We start from the raw sequence: 22,013 nt of genomic DNA, 5'->3' as shown, positions 1-22,013 counted from the left end.
GCAATATTGAAGATAGCAACTTGATATTTGGCATGCATGTGTATGTCATGGAGCTGCACATTTTGAGTGGTGAAAGGTCAAGATCAAGGTCATCCTTCAAGGTCAAAGGTCAAATATATGGCTTCAAAGCAAAGCAGTAGGGGCATTGTGTTTCACAAACACAGCTCTTGTTAGGGACTGCCATTTTGAAGCCAACTCTGTTTGTAAAGGTAATTGTTATTATCAAGGCAAACTTGATATAAAAATGCCACTCTGTTACCACAGGAACACTGAGGGCGGAGGTGAAGGGTCCCTCTGGGTCATTGCACGCGTCTGTAGACAACCATACGATGGGCAAGTCAGTTGTTGAGTTCATACCTGAGGAGGAGGGTGAGTGGAAATTACTACTCTCTTTTTATTTGTCTTTGTTTGGTTCACTTAAAAGTACCCATACAGAAAATAAACTTACAGGCACTTGGTCATACTCTGGGGTACTTTTAAGTATATTTTCTGGACTCCAGGTACTTTGTAGTTTACATAAGAGTACCCGGGGTTTTTGAAAGTAGTACCTGAACCAACAATGACCAATCAAGTGAAATTACTCTACCGTACTGATCCCATAGAGCTAAATAGTTAAAACTTTGATTACCCTAGGTGATCGTTGTATGAGGAAAAATCTCGAGTTATTGAATGTTTCGAGTAATTCGGCATACAGGCAGTGAAGGTAAATCAATTATGTAATTTTTAAAAAAAACACTTTCATGGCAAATTCTATGTCCAGTTTTATTCAGAACATATATAATTATAACAACTATAATTTCCAATTCATGAATGAGCATATTTTGTTTCACTTTCCTTTGTATATAAAATTTTTTCCACCCGTGTTTTGGTGCCGACAGACTTCAACAATGTTTAGATATTTCAATGCCATTGAACCAATTAACATATATTTAACAGTATGACATTTAAAAAACCCTCCAATTACTATGAATAGTTAACATTTATCCTAGCTAAAATGAGCCAACTACTTTAGCTGCTTCACTCAAATTTCTAATAATATATTCTTGTAATAAATAGTTTATAACAACGCAATTAAAACCTAAACATCTTTTTTTTCGCTGCCACAGGCGGAGAATATATAGTTTTGTCATGGTCTGTTGGTCTGTCTGTCACAAACTTTTTAGTTACACAAGGGGATATCAATTCAATGAATTTGCTTGTTTACAATAAAACGAATAGAATGTTTGTGCAACTGTAAAAACAAACATTAAATGTCCCGTTTGAATATAGACCGACAATTAATGAGTTATTGATGCTTGAGTTTAACCCTTTCCCACTCAGAAGCAAAGTGAAAATGGCTATGTGCAAGCAGCATAAAACCAGAACAGCCTGCGAGTAACTCGCAGTCTGTTCAGGTTTTATGCTGTTTGATGCTCATCAGTATCTAAGGGTTGGAATTGAAGCATTTAAAACTCGATTCTAGTAAAGAATGTCTTAAATAAAAAACTAACTTTTGAAGGGACTAAAAATGCATAAAAACAAGTATCTAAGTCATAAAGAGTAAAGGAGATAACTCCATGCAAATGATATTCATGCTTGCAGGCTCCCACTACATTCACCTGTTCTGGTCTGACCTGCCGCTGGTTAACTCCCCATTCCACGGGTACGCCATTCAGCAGGTGCCCGACGCCAGCAAGCTCATCCTTACTGGGCGGGGCCTGAAGGAGGCAACAGTGAGGGAGGAGGCGGAGTTTGTCATCGACGGCTCACAGGCGGGAAAAGGTAGGGCAAATTATTGTGATGAAAATGGAACCATTTTTAAGATTGAAACAAGCAGAAAGAACTAAATAATAATTAAGTGAATTTCAACTGAACTCAAAATGAAAATAATAGACTTTTTAAAGAAAATTACATTTGACATAAAACAACAATAGCAAATTTTCAGGGGAAATAGTCATAATCTCCGAGCATCACCCAGATTTTGTTGGATAAAATAAGAAAATTCCTTTATAAAATTGACAACATAAAAAAGATTGATCTTCAAAAATACATTGAGCTTTAACAAATGTGTTGTGATAACTGTGTTGTTTACCTATTCCCAACATAGGATTCTCCTGACAACCTACTGAATATCTTACAAGCAGGGATCATATTTTTTTCGGTTTTGTCGGTCCTAGACCGTTTGGGGTCATGAAAGACCGATTGAAAATCCCAAACAGTCGGTCCGATTCTGTTTGCTATTAAAATTCCCATGTTGTCATGAAATCGATTACACAGTGTACATGCTAACACACCCTAATGACATTCTTATCTCGATTAGGTGTGATAAACCATCCGCTGCAGGCTCTAAACCGGTCAGGACCGGTTTATTGCACGTCAGACCAAGAATAAAAAACTTGTGAACAGCGGATTAAAGACGCATCCGAAAACACGCGTCTGAATGCACGCGCTTGTAACTAAACGAAACATGCCAATACATTTTCCACCAGCGTAATAATCCGGTAATATAATTATGAATGAAAGTCGCGGATCTGATCGACAAAACAGCCGAAAGTTATTTTTATGGGCAGAACTTCACATAACATAGTACACAAGAACAATAATATACATTGAATAAATCTGTAGTAAAACCGTGTTAGAATCGAAATAATTCGTGTACTATATATTTTGTTGTTGAAAAACTCACGACCGGAAAATTAGATGCGTGGTTTCAAATGCTTTGCTCTCGTGATTAAATCCCTACGCATCTAAACTATCGGTCGTGGGTTATTTGACAACAATTTATTTCTTAATTATTTGGTTTGTTGTTGTCAGTAGCTAACCTACGCACAGACATTTGTTTGGTTCAGTGCATGTTTGTAAGCTATTATCGAGTCGACAACAATTTAAAACATCGGTATAGACTTACACAGATTAATAATATTGACAACGATGATAAAAGTCTGATAAAACAGCACACGAAACAACAATGAAATACCAAATGATAAAACCAGTTGAGGAAACTCGTTACGTTTAAAAAAATGCCAAAGGGAATTTTACTTGTACATGTATTATACCACCTTCATGAATTGCAAAATCAATGGTATATATTTTAACGTAATTTGTCATGATTTCGGATGTACATTTTCGGATACTTTTCCCCATTTATATCCGGACCGATTGATGTTGCGGGAAAATATGATCCCTGCTTACAAGGTTTCTCTTATTTGGGAATTTACAAAAAGCATTTTCTTTCTCATAATTTCCTTCTAGTAAACGTTTTGTTTTCTAAATCTTATTAATGAATTACAACTGCATGTATGCACTAATTCGTGTATATTTAAAGCCTTATAACCATTTTGTTTTCAGGATCACCTGACGTAGTTCTCAGCGGAGTCCGTGATGAAGTGAATGTCAGAGTAAGCCCCCTGGGCAATGGCAAGTTCCGCTGTAACTATGTCGCAACAGTACCAGGCGCCTATCTTCTCCACATCACGTGGAATGGGCGCCAACTCCGTGGTTCCCCCTACAAAGTGAACGTGATCGGAGCGTTCTACCCGAACCGTGTCGTTGTGAGTGGGGAAGGTCTACGCGGAGGAATCCTCGGTCAACGTATTGACGTGGTGATCGATACACGAAAGGCTGGGCCAGGTATGAGCATTTATTGATCTGTTTTAGGCTTCAGTCCACAAAAGGTTAACCATTAAACTCTTAGTTACGCACTTAAAGTGAAGTTTATTAGAAGATCTAAAGATTAAAGTTTTAAAGGCTTCAGTTCCAACCCTTATATACTGATGAGCAGCAAACAGCATAAAACCTGAACAGACTGCAAGTTACTCACAGGCTGTTGTAGTTGTATGCTGGTTGCATATGAGAATTGTTCTGAGAAAACTGGGCATAATGCATGTGCGTAAAGTGCCATACCAGATTAGCCTGTGCAGTCCGCACAGGCTAATCAGGGACGACACTTTCCGCTTTTATGGTATATTTAGTTTCAAGGAAGTCCCTCTTTGCCGAAAATCAAGTTTAGGCGGAAAGTGTCGTCCCTGATTAGCCTGTGCGGACTGCACAGGCTAATCTGGGATGACACTTTACGAACATGCATTATGCCCAGTTTTCTCAGAACGCGGCTCAAATACTAAAATTTGCAGAACATGTTTCATACGGACATTTTAACTGATAAATTTGAGTAGTACAGTATGTTTGTAGCAAGTGTATTGTCAAGTATATAAATATTGTATTTGATATGCATCAAAGGCTTGTAAACATGTCCTTGATGCCATTTACACAGCCAGGCTTTACCAGAGCTCATTCGTTTGATGGACTTTCCTTGTAAGAACAAACATGTTTACACTGTCAGTGTTGTTTGACTTGCTTGCACTAATGTAGGTTTGTTTGTAAACACATTATTTTTAGCAGTTGTAATTTTAGAAACACAGTAGGAGAGGAAAATAATGTTCACTCCTAAATGAGTTCACAACAAACTTTTTGAGCTGACCTGAACACAATGGGCTCATGATGAGCTTTTATGACTGCCTTTTATCTGTTAGTCATGCATCTTTAACATCTTAACTGAGTTTGAAACTGAGTCATCTTGGCTCAAAAACTAGGTTAATGGGTCAATATAATGAAAAAAGCTTGTGAACACTAAAGAGGCCACATTTACTTCCCTATCTTCATGAAACTGGGTCAAAACATTTGTCCCAGTTATTAATTGGCAGAGTTTGCAACGTGGAAATGTGCGCTAAAAAACTGGGTCACAAGGTTAAATTTAAAAACAAACACTCTAAAGGACACTTATATTGCCCTATCAATCTTCATTGAACTTGGTAAGGACATTATGCAAATTATATCTTGGAAACGTGCTGAGTTGGAAACTGTGTAACGTGGGGTCAAAAACTAGGTCAATACTTCAAATTATAGAAAAAAAAACTTGTAAACACTACAGCCCATATTGATTGCCCAATCTTCATGAAATTGATCAAAACATTCTCTGGCGAGTTCAAAACTGTGTCTGGTGAGCTCTAGAACTTAAGTCACTACGGAAAATTAAAGAATGTCGACCTCATTTTTTGCACACTCTTCATGCTTTTTTATTCCCAGGTGAGCTGACAGCGCACTGCATGGGCCCCCACCAGGTGGCATTCTGTGAGCTGGCAGACAGCAAGGACGGCACATTCAACCTGGGAATCAAGGCTCAGGAGTCCGGCCGCCACGTTCTACAGATCAAATATGGCGGCGAGCATGTAGAGGGTAGGTCAGCAAGTGTAAACCGATTGATTTAAGCTCCATGGCATCAAAACCTAAGTCTTATTGAAACACTCTTGAGTCTGTTTCCTGGGTATCTTGGTTTATTTGAGGGAGATCTAAAGAATGCTCTCACAGTGGGGATGGAGCCCATGACTTTCTTGGCAGTAGGTGGACACCATTCTGGGCCAAAAAAACCTTCTGCGCAAGGGGCCTTTTTTTCTTCCTCTTAACCAAAAAGGCCCTTTCCCCTACAGAAATTTCTTTAAAGTAATGCATTTTTCGCTAAGATTTCAATCTACCTCGGTATTTTACATTCCCCAAAGCCAGAAAATTGTGTGTGGGGGGGGGGGGGGTTCCAGAAAAAAAGGCTGTGGCCCTTTCCCCAAAGTTTGGTGTTTTGGCCCTGCCATTCCTTTTATGCCACCGCGACCTCAACGGTACTAGGTTGGCGAGTGGGCTGGGTTCAGGCTTGGAAATTACCTATTGACCATGTTGCCCCATCTTTATTTGTTCAATGCTTTCTGTACAGGGGAGATAAGCTTTGTCAGAAAATCTAGGTGTCCAAAACAGATATTAGGTGCCATTAACTAGCAGTAGCCGTGCTTGTTTCCATCACTGTTGATTGTGTGCAAAGATTTGGGAATTTACGAAATATATGTGTATTCTCATATAAACTCCACACAGCAGTTTTGTATTGCCTGTAAGAGTGGCATACTTGTTCAGTTCTTTGGGATATTTTTTATATGTAATGTACTTGAAATTTAATTTTTATATATTGATTACAAAATATGTTCTTGTATTATTTTGCTGTATTTATACACAGTTTTGTTCATTCACATCTTTAAATTATATTGTATCTAAATTTTCAGTAAAAAAATACTAGGTAAAAACTTGACTCGATACCAGATTGGACATTTGAAAGTAATTATGGTTTATTTTTATGTTTTGGAGCTGTGGTGAAAAGCTCACAGTTCTGATTTCCCCCCCCCCCCCCAGAATGAATATTTAAAATGGACTTTTCTATAAAAAGTGTTTAGTAAAATTATAAAGCATAAGCCAATGAGACTTCAAGTACTTTTATTTTACCAAGTACAAAGTTGGATTAAGCCCGATATATTGAATTAACATTGAATTGAGTATGGCTGACATTCACTGACACATTGCAGCACCATTGCATAGATTTGTAAACAGATCAGGTCCACTCAAATTGCTGTTAATTCTCTTAGTTCATAATGGTGTTCTACTTTCCAGGTAGCCCATTCACATTCAAGGTGAACTCTCGTCCAGATGCCAGCAAGGTGCGTGTGCATGGCCCCGGCGTGGAGAATGGTATCCTCGCAACCTACGTCAGCAAGTTCATCGTGGAAACCAAAGGGGCAGGGGCCGGGCAGCTCACTGTGAGAATTAGGGGACCCAAAGGTAAATAATTTGCTAATACCAAAAATGAGGGATCATTGACCTTTTCACAGATTTTGGCATGTTTTTAAGTTTGTCATTAAATGCTTTATATTGATAAAAGTAAACATTGGATCTTAAAAGCTCCATTAAAAAATTCAGAATTAAATTAAAAAACGAAAAATAAGTTACTTTCAACAGGGCTCGAACCACTGACCCCTGGAGTCCTGGAGTAAAAGTGTACCACTTAGACCACTTGGCTATCTGTGCTCATACAATAGCCGATGTATTTTATACTTTATATAAGCAATCCTCAAACTTTCAGAACATATAACGACAACAACAGAACTCTCCAAATTATTCCATTGTATCGCATTGCAACGCTTTATAATTTTCAGGTTTTTAAAACTTCAAAAGATGCATTTAATGGCAATTTTAGAGCATGATTAATGTCCAGTATTACTGTTTCCTCACAAATAGCATAACTAAAATTTGCGAATCTTAAACAACTGTTTTTTATTTTGTCAATTTACCAAAACGTGAAAAGGCCACTTTAAAGTCCTCAGCCTGTATTCAAGTCCTCAGCCTGTATTCAAGTCCTCAGCCTGTATTCAAGTCCTCAGCCTGTATTCAAGTCCTCAGCCTGTATTCAAGTCCTCAGCCTGTATTCAAGTCCTCAGCCTGTATTCAAGTCCTCAGCCTGTATTCAAGTCCTCAGCCTGTATTCAAGTCCTCAGCCTGTATTCAAGTCCTCAGCCTGTATTCAAGTTCTTAGCCTGTATTCAAGTTCTCAGCCTGTATTCAAGTCCTCAGCCTGTATTCAAGTCCTCAGCCTGTATTCAAGTCCTCAGCCTGTATTCAAGTCCTCAGCCTGTATTCAAGTCCTCAGCCTGTATTCAAGTCCTCAGCCTGTGTTCACCGACCCATTGTAAGATCTACGAATGAAGAATATTTTTTAAAGTGGAATATTCAAGAATTGCTTTAATTTGGAGTCAAACGTAGCATTACCTGCCTCTATCTCAACCAATGACAAAGAAAAAAATCTTATAGGACATGCGGTCAGGTTACATTTGAAAGTTACTCGATCTCACCAGATTTTACCTGACCTTGATATTCTTGTTTACAAACAAGAGAAAATACCATTTTAAAAGTTTATTTCAATCATATTTTTGTTGAACATTTTTTTAACTATTTTAAATACAGTAAAATGATATAAAAAATGAAGACATGATCTTTCATCACAAGGTAAAACTTCCAATTAAAAAGGTAGAAAGATTTGTTGTTGGTTTTTATAAATAACACATATTTTTTCAACCCTCGAGTACTTTGTGAAACTTTACAGACGTTTTGAATGCTAACTTCCTCATCACCAAATCAAATGTGGTTAACTCTTTCAGTGCGGAAACCGAATTTTGAAGGCCTTTGCAAACAGTGTGGATCCAGATGAGACGCCACAAAACGTGGCTTCTCATCTGGATCCAAACTGTTTGCTATTCTAAAAATATTTTTTGATTATTTTTTCGAAGAAATGCTAATTGTTGAAATTCAGCAGACAACATTTAAGCAGACGATAAATTTTCCAGATTAGTGCAGTTCACTCAGGCTAATCAGGGATGACACTTTCCGCTTTTATGGATTTTTTTGGTTTAACCCTTTCAGTGCGGGAACCGAGTTGTGAAGGCCTTTGCAAACAGTTTGGATCCAGATGAGACGCCACAAAACGTGGCGTCTCATCTGGATCCAAACTGTTTGCTATTCTGATAGTATTCTTTGAAAAAAAATCGAAGAAAATGCTAATTTAAGAAATTCAGCAGACGACATTTTAGCAGACGACAAATTTCCCAGCATGCAAAGGGTTAAAGAAATGCTCTTTTCAACAATACTCCATTTCAGGCTGATTGTTGTCCCTTATTAGCTTGTGTGGACTGCACAGGCTTATCTTGTACAAAACTTAACCAAAAGCCCAGTTTTCCTAGAACACAGCTCATATATTCCTATGATTTCCAGGGGCGTTCCAGGTGGAGATGTACCGTGACAGTCAGCGTGACCGTACGATTGTGTGCCGTTTTGACCCCACGGAGTGTGGGATGTACATCATCCAGGTGCGCTGGTCCAATGTGGACGTGCCTGGGTCACCATTCAATGTGCACATCCTTGATACCACAGAAGAGTTAGAACAGGTAAACAATTGTATTCTGTACCTGATTTTGTATTTGTCCCTTGATTTTTATGCCCCTGAAGGAGGGCATATAATGATCAGACCGTTCGTCACACTTTGCGTTTAGGTTTCGCGTTTAGGTTTCAAAATTGCTCATAACTTCTATGTCCCTTCACATAGGATTATCAAGCTATTGAAAATAAATTATACATGTTGGTTGGTACCAGCGCATGTGAACAACCAGATGCCTGTGTGTGCGTCAAGCAAAGATTCTTGCTAATATATGGTAGCGGTTTTCAAGGTTTTGTTCACAGTTTGGCATAGCTTTTAATTATCATAAGAACAAAAGATTGCATTCAGCAAAGTAATGTTCATGTTTGTTCAGATAGTTCATTAGTGAAAATTAAATTTACACAAGATGACGTCTTAGGTTTTTTATGCCCCCGGTAGGAGTCTCTGTCCGTCCGAAAACTGTAACATTAGCCATAACTTTTGCAATATTGAAGATTATAGCAACTTGATATTTGGCATGCGTGTGTATCTCATGGAGCTGCACATTTTGAGTGGTGAAAGATCATCTTTCAAGGTCAAAGGTAAAAAAAACATGTATCAAAGCTGCGCAGTAGGGGGCATTGTGTTTCTGACAAACACATCTCTTGTTCTATCTATATTTTAACTTTAAAAAATGGCTGATTAAACTTGAACCTTAAATAACGTCCTAAACATTGAAATTCCTGCTGGTACTGATTTCGGTATTTTTAACAATTTTTTTTCCCTATATTAACTGTCGAAAACGTTTATTTCAGTTTTGAAAACAAGTTTTGAATGTTTCACAAACTTGATTTCATCATTTCACACATTTGATTTGCTAATATCATTTCAATATTTCACCCATCTGGTTTGCTAATATTGTTTCAATATTTCGCCATGGTTATTTGCTAAAATTGTTTTTTTGTGCCACTTTTCAGGTGCTGAATGAGAACTCATACTCGATTGGTACACCGCGAAGCCAGAGTAGCTATGGTAACCGGCCTGCCACCCGCATGGTACACCAAGGAGGGAGCCTCCCTGCACCCAGGACCCAGTACGGACAGTGGAGGGGACAGGTGTATCCTGGGCAGTAGACAGGGAAATGTGGAAACGGGGAATATGGATGGAAAAATGGAAGAAAAACTTGTGTCAAAACTGGACTGTTTATGTTTAATGTGGAACACCGGTACAGTGGAGAGAAAATGGAGCATAATTGCTTAAAACTGGAATGTGAAGGGAGAATATATAACTTCCGACTGGAATAAACACATCAAAAGATGCCAAAATTTACATATTAGTATACCACACCAAGTACAAATGAATATGTCAGAAAATGATTGACAATAGAACACAATTTCAGAAATGCATATTTAATAATAATGTATAATGGATGTGACAATACAATTTGAAATTTTGCGATACATGTAATATTTATTTGGTCAAACATAAATTAAATATAAATGAAACATAATGTAATGTGTGATATTAGATGTTTACAATCAGAAATATCAGATGCTGATCGGTCTTAAAGTGGTGACAATTCATCATGTATGTTGAAAGTTACCAAAGTTTGTTTAAAGAATACATGTATTATATGTGTTTGTTTAATTTTACTTTACCATCGTCATTGTTTATGCAACATACAGGCAACAGAATGGTTATTTTGCTGAATAATTCACTATTTGCTTAATAATGTATGTACATGTATAATAATGTATATGATTATCAAACACATTCCATAGTTTATTCGCTGATATTATGTTTATACACTTTAAGAGTTTAAAAGTATTTTGCATCAATTTACTCACGTTACACAGATTACTAACAGCTGCGCATTTATCTGCGTTTGTGGTAGAGTATCATATAAACTTTATTAGTCAAAATATTGTTGTGTAATGAATTAAGAGTAGATTTCTTATAGTGGTAATATTACAATACAGCTGTACAAATATATTATATCTTTTTTTTAATGAAAATATGTTTGATGCATAGTTCTCGTTAAGAATTTTGTTTATATTTCTTTATTGACATTGTTAAACGTTTTTGTGTAGTGGGATTGTTTATAAAAATGTTATTTTTGTTATGTGATTTACCCATTGCAGAACTAAGCAAAACTTTGTAGTTTTTATATAATATACATGTAATATACAATAGAAAATACTCTTTATTATATAAACTTGTAAATAAAGTTACACAATAAAATTCGTTTTTGTAGCTCTGTCCTATTTGCGTACACACGTCAATAAACATTACCAGTGTAGTGACGCATGTCACAAAACTGTAAAACACAATGCTATGGCCTTTCTACTACTGATCATGCATCAGCCAATCAGATACTGTGTTTTATCGCAGCAAATTTGTCCAACGAAGATATTGTTACAGATTGAGCAATATATGTCAGAAGTACAAGTGGACTGAGCAATGGATAATTTGTTGATCGGTTACTTTAATCCTTATAGAAGTTTTGAAGTTCACCTACATTGTAAGAAGCATGTGGAGCTTTTAAGATACTATGTTATCTGTCCGTGAGTGGTGGAGGTCTGTGAGTTAACTTTTTCTACTAATGATTTCTGAACTGCAGGACAGATATCAACAAAACTTCACAGAAATGATCATCGAGTGACTCTTTCAAAGTAGTTCAAATCTTTCTTTTCATTGCATATGTCAGTCACCAGACTAGAAATGAATTACACATAAGAAAACCTGAAACATTTCTGAAACCAGAGGGTCAGAAGTATATTTGGTGCGTAATATAGTCTAGTGTCCTCTGGGTCCAAAATGGCCACGCCCCAGGGGTTGCATGAATTATAGACTTAAAGAAACCTTTTTACAGATTTTGGCTGGTATTAAAGTTTGTTATTAAATGCTTTATATTGATGTAAACATTGGATCTAAAAAGTCAAGTAAACAAGAATAAAATTAAAGAAAGAAAAAAAAGTAACCCTCAACTGTGCTCGAACCACTGACCCCTGCAGTAAAAGTCTATTGCTTAGACCACTGGGCCATCCGTGTTCATAGAATGATTGATGTATTTTATACTTTACATAAGCAACCCTTGTAGTATCACAAAATATAACGAAAACAACAGAACTCTCCAAATTATTCAATCGTTTCGCATTGCAACGCTTTATAATTTTCAGGTTTTTAAATGGTCAAAGATGCATATAATGGGTATTTTAGAGCATGGTAAATGTTAAGTATTAGTTTCCTCACAAATATAACTACAACGAAAATTTGCGAATCTGAAACAATTTTTTTTTTAATTTTTGTCAATTTACCAAAACGTGAAAGGGCCCCATTAATGTGCAAAATAACTTACAAGCACTATGCATTTGGGGGACATCAATGTTCAGCAATTTCTACTTATTGAAAGGTTATTGTATTTTTTGTTAATACAATACTGCATAATCCATCAATATGCTCCTTTCAACACTACAACTCTGTTATCAGTGCTTAAAGGGACCTTTTCACAGATTTTGACATGTTTTGAAGTGTGTCATTAAATGCTTAAAATGTATAAATTTAAACATCGGAACTAAAGAGTTTTGGTATAAAACTAATAACAAAAAAGATAAAGAAAGAAAAAGTAAACATCCCATGGGTTGAACTTCTGACCCTTGGATTAAAAGTCTACCTATTAAGGGATTCAGTCATCCTTACTAACATGATATATTTTGTATTCAATGCTTTTATATTAAGCACTCATAGTGCATGCTTCTACAGCGGGGTAAATTTGATATTTCTCGGAAACGTTCTTTTGTTCTCAACAGATAGCGGCGATCGTTTGTATTTACGGGTGCTAACAACAAAATAGTAGAAGGTTAAGCTTGTTTATATTCACAGTTCTCAATTTGTAAAACGTTGAACACTATTGTGGGTTTTTATCACTTGTAAGTCGCATGTTCACCGCATGAAATGTGTGTTATCATTGTCAAACCACACATTAGTGTAAGTAGATAAAAAATTTACTACGGGAGTGCACATCGTGTGAGTCCACACATGCCTTATTATTAGGGATGGGACCGAATATTCGAAAATTTTTCGAATATTCGAATCCAAAATAAATATTCAAATATTCTATTTTTAATTATAAATACTTCTAAAACAGTTATACGTAGAAGAACAAAGTCGCAGTTTGGGTAAGTGAATGGTTTGATAACTTTGTAGCAAACGGTAATGTAACGACTCGCCCCCTTAACGACTCGCCCCATAACGACTCGCCCCACTTTTGTATAACGACTCGCCCCACATATATAACGACTCGCCCTATCAAAATAAAATGTTATATTATTTATGGTAATATAAATGAAATCAATTCATAATATGAATTTAAGGTTCGGCATTGTTTGATAACCATCGTTCAGCGGTTTTTTGCCTTATACCTGACCTTAATGACGTCTATTGCAGGCATATTCTGAAAAGTAATAATTTTTATTTTATGATTTTTTTACATCTTTGTTCAGTGACAATATTATCATAAAGCAAGACTATTGGGTATCGGTACATTTGTCTCATGTCATACTTTCCTTTATATTTATACAAAGAAGCAAAGGCTAAGATCATATCGACAATTAAAGATTCCCAGGTTAAATTACTCAAGAATTTAGGGATTATCGTTATAAAGAGACCGATGAATTAACAACATAATTGACAGGTACATATTACCGCGGGCGGGTGATGACAATCAACATTACATGTGTCATAATCGCGAAAGCGTGAATACCTTGCTTCGTGGTAAAGATATTTTCATATATACGGGTATTGAAAGGTAAGAAAAATGAAAAAAGGTCTTTGCCGAAATTTATTTTTTGCAGAATTTTTACGGACACAATTCATCTGTAAGATAATTTTTTATTTATAATTGTAAAATTACCATTATAATCTTAAATCTACCTATTTATTACCTGTTGATCTGAATACACAACACACGTTTTAAAAATCTTTTTTCATACTATAAAAATGCGTATCAGTCCTTTTGTGTTTTTCACACAAACTTTACTTTAAAATGCTAATCAAATGGCGTTTCTTTTAAATTTTGGTGTGAACAATTAGCGCGGAAAGTTTTCAATGGTTTCAAATAAACATTTAACGGTAATTAAATGGCGGTCCTTTTAATTTGTAGGTGTGAACAATTACCGCGGAAAATTTGCAATGGTTTCAAATAAACAAGAAACCATTTGTGATAAATCAATTAATTCCACGATTTGTTTAATTACTTAAATGGTTATAACTTTAATTGAGTAATACGTGCCACTGCGGAGTTTAGTATTTAAAGATGTATACATGATTATAGCATTATAAACGGATTGACCTACTGGCAATCCTTAATAAGAAATTTCGGCCAATCAGCGCCATCGTTATATAAGCGCATCAACCAATTAAAACGCCGCTTTTTAACCGCGTTAGGCCTATCCACTGTAGAGCACTGCGTCTTTTTAACGCTTTATATAAAGGTTATATATTTTTAAACCAATAGATTTTTATTAAGGCACCGCACCAACACTGCAAAGTTTTATATTTATACCAATGGTACAGCCCAGTAAAATCGGGCTGTCCATTTTATGGCCGTTTTCGGCTTTTTATGCAGAGTTCTATGTTAAGCAGTGTGATCGGGCAATGGTTTTTAACCGAAGTCCCGAGGGTAAATAACCCCATTAGTTAGTATAGCATTATTTTAAATTGATAATTCGACTAACACCATGCCTGCGCTTTGCACTCTGTATTTGCAGCGCAGCTGCTGGACTTGTGTTCAGCCATGTACGGACCTGTGCAAATAGTTGTTGTTGTTTGTGTAAATAGTGTTTAAATTTGTTATGAATAAAACGTTTGAATAAAATCATTTTCATAAATTCAATGTTGATAATATTAAGATATAATTATATTGATTACCCGGTACTGATGTATTACTGTCTTTTTGTAAATTTTTCTTATTATATCAATGTATTGATATTATTTTACACACTGCGTAACTTTTTTTTTTTATAAGTTGTTGTTGTTGTTGTTGTATATAAGTACATAAGTATCTAATAAACCATCAACACAAAAAAAGTTTTTCTTATATATTTCTCTTTCTATTCATCTGTACTGTTTACATTTAACATAGATGCTAAAAATGTAACAATAACAATGATGGGACGAGTCGTTATATATTATATACGCAAAAACATAGTTATGTTACTGTGGTAACGCATAATATTAATTGCAAGAGTTGATAAAATTCCAGGTGTAGAAATCTTGAACATATCATGCAGGATGCGATGCAGTATTCCAGTTTCTGTTGAAAGTTCCTGAAAAAGGTGAAAGTTAAAGTAAAGCATTTTAACAAATTTCATCAAACTTCTAATTTGCCAAATCTTAAGATATTTTTTTCAATACCCCACCAGTTTTTACCGACTTAAAACACAATAAAATCGAAATTAAATAAAAATCCTACCATATAAGTAATGATGGGGCGAGTCGTTATCTATGTGGGGCGAGTCGTTATACATGTGGGGCGAGTCGTTATAAAAGTGGGGCGAGTCGTTATAAAAAGTGGGGCGAGTCGTTATGGGGCGAATCGTTAAGGGGGCGAGTCGTTAGTAAACCGTAGCAAACTTATGTCCTTTTTGCTATCCCCCTCAGAAGTAAACATTTAGGTCAATCTATCAATTCCAATATAACAATCAATTTTTATTAGAGCATGTGTACGTGTGCATCTGTTTGTTTTGTTGCTCATCTTCCTGACAATGCCCTTTTTTAACGAAAGCAGAATTTTCAAACATCTGTGTTTTACAGACATTAACCCAAAGGTTCTAGGTCAGTTTGGATCTTGTTAACGAATTTGCGTCCATTTGAGGGTCTCAGTCGTTATACATATTTTTCTTCTGGTGCTTTTGTGTCTAGTTTTAAATCGCATTCATATTTAAAGACGAACCAGATATAAAGCGTTTATTATGTGTATTTTCTCAAACGAAAAACAAGAATGACCACAGGATGGTGTCCGTTTGATACAGTAAAAGTGCAATATACGGTGCCATGCAGATACAGAAAGGGTTTAATGTAGTCGTTTATGACACATAATTGACTGTTTAATCTAATGTTCATATAAATGACGCGGGAAGACAATACGGATGAGTGTTTATTGTAATACATGTGTCTTAAATGTTGTCCATTACATAAAGTAGACATAAAGACCTGATGTTATTAAAGATGTCATCAAAAAGATATATTATTTAAGAAACTATTAAATCTGTGACCGGTATCTGTCAAGTGTCTGATAACGAAATATTTACAGACTTAATCAAGAAATTATTCAACGTTAATGATTAACATGTTCTAAAACATAAACATACTGACACATGTTTAAATCGCCGATGACAACACTATGAGACTGAACTTCGAAGCCCTATACAATTATTGTTAGCCACACAACATCCGATTCTATATTTCGATATAATACATACTATGAAATACATTATATCTGGTGCCTGAAGATGTTGCTAACCATACAGCTCGGCGATTGACTACCAGGTACCTTTACGATTGGCTAACTCGGAGAAACAAATATATGATCAACTCCCCACATGGCAAATCTCAAGACTTACTTAGCCAATCGTTTGCCTTGGTTTTAAGAAAAGGTGTTGCATAAAATGATCTATCTTGAAAAGGGCATAAATAGACTGTCCTGTAAAACGAAAATCATTAGCTGTTGCAGTTTCATTCGGAAATTTCGGTGAAAAGGTAAATATTTTTGTATAACATTACTTGTCAGTATATTAAAATTAATATAATAATATTACAACTATTTGGAAATCTGATGCATATAAAAAATTATACCAAGCATATGAACATACAATATATGTTAATTTGCTTAATTACAATTAGTAAGCGAACGATATAGTTGTATTATTTCATGACATAAAAATGATGAGTTTTAAATTAAATTATGAATAACTTTCTGCACACAATTTAAGGTTTGTGTTACTTATCAAATTGTTTATCAAAAACATGTGTACTTCTTGTTTATGGAAATGATTTTCGCAAGCGTTTTTTCAATAATTTTTTTTTTAAACACACTATTAAATTGTACATTCAAACGACGGAGGCCTGACGTACAGAAGCGCAATCGTGGCCACACAATAGTTTAACGTAGTGAAATAGTTGAGCGATAATTTCATTTCGTAAAAAAACCCGCCTGGGGTAACTTTATTAAATTTCGTCGGCGTCAACGTCATGCACACTGTTAAATGAGTATATCATATGCTTATGTTATTTTCTCATATTTTGTGCAGGCACGATGGATAAAATGCAGACCAATATAACAACGCTAGAAAACGAGACGCTTCCGCAAAACTTTACGAACATTCCACAGTTCGACGAAACTTTGGCTAGAGTAGAATTATTTTCGGTTCCTGTAATAGCGGTTTTCGGCATTATCGGGAACGCATTTTCATGCGCTATATTTTCTACAAAGCCGCTCAATAAGTATTCTTCGAGTTTCCTTTTGTTGTGCCGGAGCTTATCGGACATAGGATTCCTTACCGTGCTTCTAATCCACTGGGCGTCTTCAGTGTTCGACTTCCATCTCAACGAAATGTATCGCGCTTGTCAAATTTTCGTTTCCTTGACTTATGTCTTTGCATGCCTATCAGTATGGCTTGTTACCTTGTTCGCATCGGAAAACTGCCTCCGGCTATACACTACGTTCTATACGAAAAAGATATGCAAGAGAAGAAATGCAAAAGTTATAACTGCCTGCATGACCATAGCGATAGGATGCTTTTACTCTTACCCGTTTTGGACCGTGGGAAAGGACTGCATACCAATGGAAAACTATCATGGCCTTATAAAGGCAATGGCGCACGTGGATTCCGCATTGACAATGTTCGTACCTTCTACAATAATGATATTGACTTTAATTGCTTCAGCTTTAATATCGTTCAGCAAATCACGCGAGCGTCGCCGAAAACGCAGTGCATCTTCAACGACAAGCAAAGATCTTCTGAGACAGGCGACACTCATGGTATTTGTAGTGACTCTGACATTTATTCTTTTAAACCTTCCTGCACATGCCTCGCGTATTCGATTAATACACATGCATGCGATGGTTGGAACCCAGCTTTCCAAAACGAAATCTGTTTTTCAGGCCATTGCGCAGTTAATATTTTACCTGTCACCAGCGATTAACTTTGTTATATATTACGCGTTCGGACGTAAGTTCAGGGTCAGTTTTAACGAAACAGTGTTAAGGAAAAGAACAAGGAGACACGACAATACAGCGCTGAATGCAAACTGCAAACCTCCTGGTCAATTATTAATCAAGCAAATGAAGTTCATTGCGTGTAATGGCAACAACGTTACTGTCATGTACTACCCAGTGAAAGATGTTTAGGTCCACATTTCATTACATATATATATATATATCAAAGTCTCTCTCTCTCTATATATACTACCATGTATTATTTTGCATGTATTATTTTGTTAATTTGACAATTTATTTGTGCCTCAACTGTGTTATTTTGTTTTCATGTTGTTTTTTTTCGTATGCTTGATATTGTGAGTGAATGTTTCGTTGCCTCGCACTGAATGTATTTGATAATAAAAAAAACAAAACTGTTTGATTTGCCTTTGCAGTATTGATTGTTATTTTTCTGGAGTAAACATGAAAGGCGTTAAATGGGCAAATGTTGTATTTATTTTAAGAGAAGCAAAACATAAACTTTCAAAGGTATCTCAAAATGCTGGCACACGAAACACTACCAACACAATTTTCAATATGAAGGATTAATGTAGCTTACGTCTCCGTACAATAATTGTCTGCATGAAACATTTTAGATACAAAGTTTTGGTCCAATTTTTGTACTCATGTTTTTGCTTTGCATGAAAAAATATTCTGCTATGTTGTTATTAAAATTGGGAAAGTAAAAGTATCAGTGCCATAACCCTTAATGCACCCCTGTTTACTGTACCTGTTAGGAGAAATGGTTAGTGACTTACATAAGATATTTTATGATGGATTAAACACTGACATAAATGACAGCAGGTCGGAAAAACACGCAATAATCTTCGCCTTAAAGGCAGATTTACACAAAACTAATATGAACTCCATGGTTGAATAAGCTTTTCCGACCAACCATCACTTGAAACTACTGATCGTTATTACAAATTGATCATAAGTGTAAAGAGCTGACGGTACTACTAGAAATTTGTTGCAAATACAACAATGTGATAAAACGTTCGTCTGAGCTTCTTTGCTCGATATTATTATAGTACAGAATGTATGTCAATATTGGCGGATGATCAACAACAATATGTTGTCTTGATTGTTCCTCTTTCTATCTTGCCGTGTAATAAGTATTCTTAAGAGAATAATTGCTGTTAATTGCTTTTTAATTTAGGACAGGCTTCGGGTTTTGTAGGAAATACTATTTTTGAACGAGGGGACCATCAAGTATCTCGGAGGGTCCAGAACAGGCTACCGGTACATATATATTCCTTAGATGGTTTCTGCAAAACTCGAAACCATCCGTAAATTTACAACTTGCGTCTTTTAAACTTGTCAGTCTTTTTTATATTATCCTTGAGTCACAACGGTAATTTGTATCTAAAAGAACGCGCGTTATCATTAGAAAGCGTTTAGAAGATTGGTGTCAAAACACCGGTCTTAAATATTATAATTGTATATGACTATTTCGCTACATTGCCCACACCTCGATTACTCGATTTAAACAATTATCGGTCGTCTTATGTATTAAAGGAGAGATGAACATGATATATATTTATGCCCCCCTTCGAAGAAGAGGGGGTATATTGCTTTGCTCATGTCGGTATGTCGGTCTGTCGGTCCGTCCACCAGGTGGTTGTCAGATGACAACTCTAGAACGCTTGGGCCTAGGATCATGAAACTTCATAGGTACATTGATCATAACTCGCAGATGACCCCTATTGATTTTGAGGTCACTAGGTCAAAGGTCAAGGTCACGGTGACCCGAAATAGTATTATGTTTTTGGATGATAACTCAAGAATGCAAACGCGACCAACAGGGCGAACTCTGAACAATATAACTGAAGCAACTGGTCTGTAATCCTAAATCTATAATTATCAGTCCAATGAAACATCATACTTTGAGTAAAATAAAGTGGATCAGTAAAAATATTATCAGAATATGATTTTTTTTGTATATTTTGTATATTAAATATTGTGTTAATGTTTAATTTTGTTGATTAATATTAATATAAGCAGGAAAGGGGAGGTAATACACTATTATATCTTTCTTATATACAGGGGAAACAAATGCAATAAGTTAAAATTTCATGTTTAATGAATAGAGGATATCACCCCCCCCCAATTTTTTATAAACATCATCTAATAAATTACCAGACCCCACATTAAATCCCCTCTCACCCCCTACCTCCCCACCCCCTAACCCCCCACCCCCCATTTTTTTAAACATCTAATAAATAACCCCACCCCACATTATACCCCCTCTCACTCCCCCCTTCCCCCCACCCCCCAATTTTTTTAAACATCTAATAATTACCACACCCCACATTATACCCCCTCTCACTCCCCCCTACCCCCCAATCCCCCACCCCCCACCCCCAATTTTTTTAAACATCTAATAAATTACCCACCCCACATTATTACAACACCCTCTCACCCCTCCACCCCCCCCTACCCCCCCACCCCCCATTTTTTTAAACATCTAATAAATTACCCCACCCGACATTATTACCCCCCTCTCACCCCACCCCCACACCCCCTACCACCCCACACCCCCTACCCCCCACCCTCCCCCACCCCCCCCAATTTTTTTAAACATTTAATAAATTACCCCACCCCACATGTATACCCCCCTCTCGATCTCACTCCCCCCTCCCCCCACCCCCTACCCCCACCTTCCCCATCCCCCCCCCATTTTTTAAAAACATTTAATAAATTACCACCCCCCACATTATAACCCCCTCTCACTCCACCCTCCCCCCCCTACCACCCCCACCCCCCACCCCCCAATTTTTATTAACATCTAATAAATAACCACACCCCACATTATAACCCCTCTCAACCCCCCACCCCCACCCCCCCTACCCCCCCCACCCCCACCCCCAAATTTTTTCAAAACATCTAATAAATTACCACACCCCACATTATACCCCCCCTCTCACCCCCCTAACCCCCCCCACCCAAATTTTTTTTAAACATCTTATAAATTACCACACCCACATTATTACCCCCCTCTCTAACCCTCACCCCCCACCCCCCCCCCCCCCCCCCCAATTTTTTTTAAACATATTGTAAATTACCACACCCCACATTATACCCCCCTCTCACACCCCCCCCCCCAATTAAACATCTCATAAATAACCACACACCACATATTACACCCATCTCACTCCCCCTACCCCCCCCCCCCCACCAAAGAAAAGTAATTTTTTTTAAACATCTAATAAATTACCACACCCCACATTATACCCCCTCTCATCCCCGCCCCCCCCCCCCCAATTTTTTTTATTAAACATCTTATAAATTACCACACCCCACATTATACCCCCCTCTCACTCCCCCCTTGACTGGCAGATGACCCCTATTGATTTTCAGGTCACTAGGTCAAAGGTCAAGGTCACAGTGACTCGAAATAGTACAATGGTTTCCGGATGATAACTTACATTAGGTCAAAGGTCAAGTCACAGTGACAAAAAACGTATTCACACAATGGCTGCCACTACAACTGACATCCCATATGGGGGGCATGCATGTTTTACAAACAGCCTTTGTTCATTTTTAAGCGGGTATATACGATTTTGTCAAATATTTATGAATTTATATAAAATGTGTAAAAGAACTTATATATATATATATATATCAATATAAATTAAAATAAAAGTTAAGAACATGTGTCGAAAAATGCGAAAAAAGCAAGATATTTAATTCTGAAATTGAAAACGGCTGTACAGCCGAATTCGCCAGCATGTATACCATACACGTACGATGTGAATCTAAACTTAGTTTAACGGTTTATTTGAATTCCTGCAACGATATCTATTTATACGACACACGAACACTAACTCCGATCCTAATACAAAGACGAATGCTTCGGTTATTGTAGGAAAATATGTACGTCACAATCGGCTCGGGGCGCTAATTTGTCTTTGCTGCATTTTATGAAATTCGGCTTTAATGTATAATTTTTCTTGCCTATTTTGTGTTATTATAATATATTTTATCAATTTATTACAATTTAAC

General features: G+C 36.5%; 1 protein-coding gene across 1 annotated transcript in view; it reads left to right on the top strand.

Annotated features, from left to right (window-relative positions):
- LOC127834888 (filamin-A-like) overlaps positions 1-11,005 on the top strand; it is a 28,611-nt gene extending 17,606 nt beyond the window's left edge. The window contains exons 6-12 of the mRNA XM_052361003.1: positions 265-369; positions 1,582-1,761; positions 3,328-3,609; positions 5,062-5,215; positions 6,464-6,627; positions 8,611-8,783; positions 9,730-11,005. Coding sequence (XP_052216963.1) covers positions 265-369; positions 1,582-1,761; positions 3,328-3,609; positions 5,062-5,215; positions 6,464-6,627; positions 8,611-8,783; positions 9,730-9,885 — 1,214 coding nt within the window. The 3' untranslated portion in view covers positions 9,886-11,005. The remainder of the gene's footprint in view (positions 1-264; positions 370-1,581; positions 1,762-3,327; positions 3,610-5,061; positions 5,216-6,463; positions 6,628-8,610; positions 8,784-9,729) is intronic.
- Positions 11,006-22,013: the final 11,008 nt, after the last annotated feature.

This window comes from Dreissena polymorpha, chromosome 6 (assembly GCF_020536995.1).
Source record: "Dreissena polymorpha isolate Duluth1 chromosome 6, UMN_Dpol_1.0, whole genome shotgun sequence".
NCBI lineage: Eukaryota > Metazoa > Mollusca > Bivalvia > Myida > Dreissenidae > Dreissena > Dreissena polymorpha.
Note: the sequence above shows the minus strand (reverse complement) of the source record. Positions and strands in the feature narration are given on the sequence as shown.